Here is a 4,573-nt window from a genome sequence, read left to right as displayed (position 1 = left end):
AACTAAATATGTTTACAATAGTATAATAAAACTTTTTATGAAATGTTAGATATATGTTTTTATATACAGTAATTAATTAGTGACTAATTTTAAGTATACATGTATCATGATTAAAATATATTGTATATAATCACCAAAAAATATGTATTGTACTATTGTGTATGTTGGTTTCCATTTAACTTGGCGTTTTGTGATGCCAGAAGAAAAATGGCACGCACTTTAAGTAAATTTGGACGCTATAAAAGACTGATTAAAAACTCTTATATTACAGAAATGCGAATAAAAGTTGAGTAAAATTACAAAGTTCTTCAAATTAATTAAATCACTATTCCATGTAAATCAATTTTTAATTCCCTCTCGAATACACACACCACTTGTGAAATATTGACTCCAATTGATCGTTACAAACATTAGTAATTAATGATACATTATTTGAGTGTGGTAAATTTGATTTTGTAAGTCCACTTGAAATAGTCTAATAGTGAAAAATTGAGTAATATACTAATATGTATAAATTCTTAGATTTAAATCTCATTCGGCGAAAAAAAAGCCAAAACAATTTTGCAATGTTATTCACATATAAATTAGATAAAGCTAATTATGAAGGAAACAGAAAATTCTTAACCCCCAAAAAAAGGGAGGTAAAAATGAAATGTAATTAAGCACACGCGGAAAAAAATAAAAGGAATAAAATAAGAGAGCAAACTCAACCAAAGAGAGAGAATGCAGATCACGCAAGAAAATAAACAAAGTTGAATATATGTTAACCAAACTAATAGCATTGATTTAGGATAGGTGTTTTTGCTTTGGTTTTCCTTTGTTTGTCTTGACACCAAAAAAAAAAAAAAATAGCATTGATGAATGACAACTATTTAAACGAAGTTCCAACAAACTTTGGCTTAAGTTATATGACATGGATAATCATAGTTTTGAAGCATGCATTAATACTATACATCATATCATTCATATGTATCAAAACATATGGTGGAAGTTCCTCTAATCCCATTACATCTATTTCCAATTGTCCATTATAGCAATAGTTAGTTACACATTACTACAAGGCAAGGAAGCTGTCATCTACTCAAAAGTGTTAAATACATATGGTGATTTGAGCATTGTAGGGGAAAGGTTGATGCATCCACCCTTCCCGAACCAAAAGAGGAGGGAAGCTTGTGTACCTGATCTTCAATATTCTCACCACCGAAAAGTTAGATTAAACAATAATTATTGCCTCTTGAATGTCATTTCTATTGAAATTAAAAGCTTATGATTAACTAAACAATAATATTTTGACCATAGACATGTTGCATTGCAAACCAGGCACCGAGATAAATTTCTAGTAATGCTAAAAAGGACTGCACCATGGGCATGATGATATAGGCAAGACTAAAACAAAACTGGCAAATGCATAATAATATAGGCTGCAATATTGTGCTATGAAATTCTTCAATAGAGTTACCTAAAGTCAATTCCGAGTTAGAGAAACCGTTTATTACAAACCATGACATTTAGAGTTTGAATAACTGTTTACATCGAAACAATTTATAAAGCTCTACGTGTTAAAACTAAATAAATTAATTAAACAGCAGAGTATATATCAAAGGGCAAAAGTATAATTCAGTGGAATAGTGGATAACATAACTTTGGGGATAAAATACTCACGATTAATAAACAATAAACCATGTTACTACATTGCTAATATATTCATATAAAACGGCCTGTATGTTTTGTGAAACAAACATCAAACAAGTCAAAGATATTTTATTGACATAAAGTAAGAAAGTACAAGCCAATTCCAAAACCACCAAACCAAACCCCAGCAATCATTTGAAGAGCTCATTTTTCCATGCCCAAGGAATCAGACCAGACAAATTAATCCTTATAAAAAGTAATCAAAAGCTTCAACAAATATTTGAGGAACACAAGTGATATTGACACATAAATTGGACCAAAGATGCAGTCTTTCATTTAATACTATTTTTAAGGCAAAACACGAAGAGAGAATAGAGATGGTGAGAGATTGTACCATTCGTAAATGTTGGCTACTCAGGTAACTTTTAATTTGCATGTTTTGGAGCTCCTTGGTATGGTAGATAATTCCTGGCGGATGCGATGTTTATACTTAAGGCCAAGACTACGATGAGCATGGATTTTCATTGTCTTCAAAATAGGTCCTCTCTCTAAAAGATATGCAACAAATGCATGTTCATCTGCAGAGTCTTGATATCCTTTAAATTCAAAAATCTTGAGATGTGATATAACACAATCAGGATCCTTCATCGGCAGTGTCCAACAATTAGGTTCCTCAGGTTCCACAGTGGAAACTTTCTAGCAACAATAAACAAAACTTTTCAAAATATGCAAGCAAGTAATGAACAGAAATAGATACACAGCCAAACTAGAAAAGTGATCATACCTCCCGATTATGAAGAGTGAGAACTTGAAGCATATGGCAGTTATGAAGCAACTTTATCAGAAATCCGGAGTTGAAATATGGAATTTCAAGCTCTAGATTAAGTAAACGGGAAAATTCTGGCAATTCAAAAGCAGGAGCAACAAGCAAGCACTGTGTGTAGAAGATAAGAAGATAATAAACACCACATATAACTACAGTTAAAATTCACCAAAAATTGGAATAAGTTACATCGAGTAATCCATTGAATGGACAACGGAAAAACGATAAGAATATCACCTCCATAGTGGAAAGTTTCAAGTCCAACAGTTTTGTTTGGTGGAGTGCCTTGAGAAGCTCAAGCATCCAACCAACCTGCTCTTTGTCTTGATCAATATCAAGGTGAGCTTCCACCATGTTTGGATAATTGCTAATTGAAACCTGTAAGCATCTTGCCCATAATGTGATACTTAGATATTCAAGTAATGGGGTGTCTATCACAAGATCCTCAATATCATTAAGATCTTCTTCGGTGTCATCAGCCTGTATTAAGGTTAAACGCTTCAACGAACCAGGCATTTGGATTACAGGAGGATCGCTCGCATTAAGTGGGAAGGATTCATGTAAAGTGAGCTTGAGATTTTCAAGAGCCCAGCAACCATCTAAAACAAACTCTGGGTCCACATAATTGAGATCTAACTCCAGGTTCTTGAGGGATGGCAAATCAACAAATCCATCATAAACAGTCAAAACCATATGACCTTTCAAAACAAGGGATTCGAGTGATGCACTGGTTAATACCTCTTCAGGCAATTTGATATCCCGATTTCCAAACTCATTGCAAGGGAGAGATAAATCGAGATACAGCTCTTGGAGGTGGGGTCCAACAACAGTATGAATCCATGTTTTGATGGTTTTCTTTTCACCTCTAGGTATATCACAAGCGAGGCGAAGCTTCTTGACATGGGGAGCCTTGCTTTGAGCGAAAACTGCATTGACGAAAGCAATGAATCGATGTGTCCCACCAGGCAGATAATAAGGACTATGTTTACTATTGTCCAAGTCCAAGACTAGAAGATCCTTCCAGAGGTGGCGCCACCGGCGAGCGAGGACGCTGGTGGCCATGGCACATCTTGTTGGGAGGAACGAGAGAATGTGGCAAAGCAGGGAATCCGGTAAGGTACTGATTAGGTCTATTTTGGGAGTTCCTGTTCTTGTTGAGTCCTCTTCTTCTACTTTCCTTTGCTTCCGCTTCGGCATTGTCAATTTTGACGACACTAATGAAGCAATGAACGAATCGATTGAGCTGGATTTGTTTGGGATTGAAAACCTTTTCATGCACAGCATATTAGCATAAGTACATGGCTCAGTTAAATAACTATAAACATTCTCAAGTGAATGTGTTAATGCTAGTCAATCTACGTGAAATAAAATGAAGAGTTAGTTTGTGGAAGAGGCATACCAACGGTGTTGCAGCTGATGATGACTTGTGAGTGCGTTACCGTGAAATCTTGAGCGGTGGGCGGTAGATGGCCGGCCAAGACGGTGGTTACTGGTTAGGGTTAGACTTTTTGGATTTTGAGTAAGAGAGCAGAGGGGGCACCGTGTTGGTGCGTAAAAAATATGACTATGGGGGGACTTGGGTCAAAAATTGGGCTTCAGCTGGGAGGGAATGGTAAAAAACAAAAGGACTTGGCTTAGAAAAAGCGATTCGGGTTTGAGTGACGTTTGCTTGTAAGATCGAGTTAAACTCTAAAGTGGTCCCTGAGATTCATGGTTTGGACCAATTTAGTTCCTGACTTACTAATTGCACCATTTATGTCTCTAACTTTGTTAAAATTGCACCAAGGTCGTCCCTAGCCACATTTCCGGACAAACTAACTGCCGCCGGCAGTAGCCTGGCACTGAGAAGCCATGCTGGGTGCCACGCTGGAGTGCAATCTTGGCGCTAAAAATGTGGATGGATGAAACAGCGTCGTTTCATGTATGTTTAGAAACAAAACCCAAATAACCCAAGATCTATGATCACTTCATCTTCTTCTTCGTCTTCTGAAAACCAAAACAATGCACCATGAAATCTTGAGTGCTGGCCATTGTATAGGGTTTGAAGGTTGAAAACGTTTGGCTCCGTGGAGTTCGCTGCCACTGTGATAGTGTTGTGCGGTCGTTGTTGGTGAAGGA

General features: G+C 36.5%; 1 protein-coding gene across 2 annotated transcripts; it reads right to left on the bottom strand.

Moving 5' to 3' along the window:
* Positions 894-4,063, bottom strand: LOC107618996 (F-box/FBD/LRR-repeat protein At4g26340). 2 transcript variants are annotated; one of them, XM_021112160.1, is made up of 4 exons: positions 3,855-4,063; positions 2,693-3,669; positions 2,417-2,566; positions 894-2,328 (listed from the first exon to the last, which is right to left on the bottom strand). In XM_021112160.1, the coding sequence occupies exons 2-4, from the start codon at positions 3,650-3,652 to the stop codon at positions 2,047-2,049; spliced, it is 1,392 nt and encodes a 463-aa protein (XP_020967819.1). In that variant the 5' UTR covers positions 3,653-3,669; positions 3,855-4,063; the 3' UTR covers positions 894-2,046. The 2 variants fall into 2 exon arrangements, with proteins under 2 accessions (XP_020967819.1, XP_016176686.1); XM_016321200.2 differs by having other exon boundaries at positions 2,693-3,722; positions 3,855-4,062.

The sequence above is a fragment of the Arachis ipaensis genome, chromosome B09, assembly GCF_000816755.2.
Source record: "Arachis ipaensis cultivar K30076 chromosome B09, Araip1.1, whole genome shotgun sequence".
NCBI classification, from domain to species: Eukaryota; Viridiplantae; Streptophyta; class Magnoliopsida; order Fabales; family Fabaceae; genus Arachis; species Arachis ipaensis.
The sequence above is the reverse complement of the archived record's forward strand: the minus strand, read 5'-3'. Positions and strand labels throughout refer to the sequence as shown.

Bases quoted from the DNA above. Each gene is read 5' to 3' on its own strand.
- LOC107618996 (XM_021112160.1), bottom strand. From the start codon at position 3,652: ATGCCGAAGCGGAAGCAAAGGAAAGTAGAAGAAGAGGACTCAACAAGA. The intron at 2,567-2,692 runs GTGATATTCTTA...TTCTACACACAG, and splicing joins TGAAACTTTCCACTATGGAG to TGCTTGCTTGTTGCTCCTGC. The intron at 2,329-2,416 runs GTATGATCACTT...TATTGTTGCTAG, and splicing joins TCACTCTTCATAATCGGGAG to AAAGTTTCCACTGTGGAACC.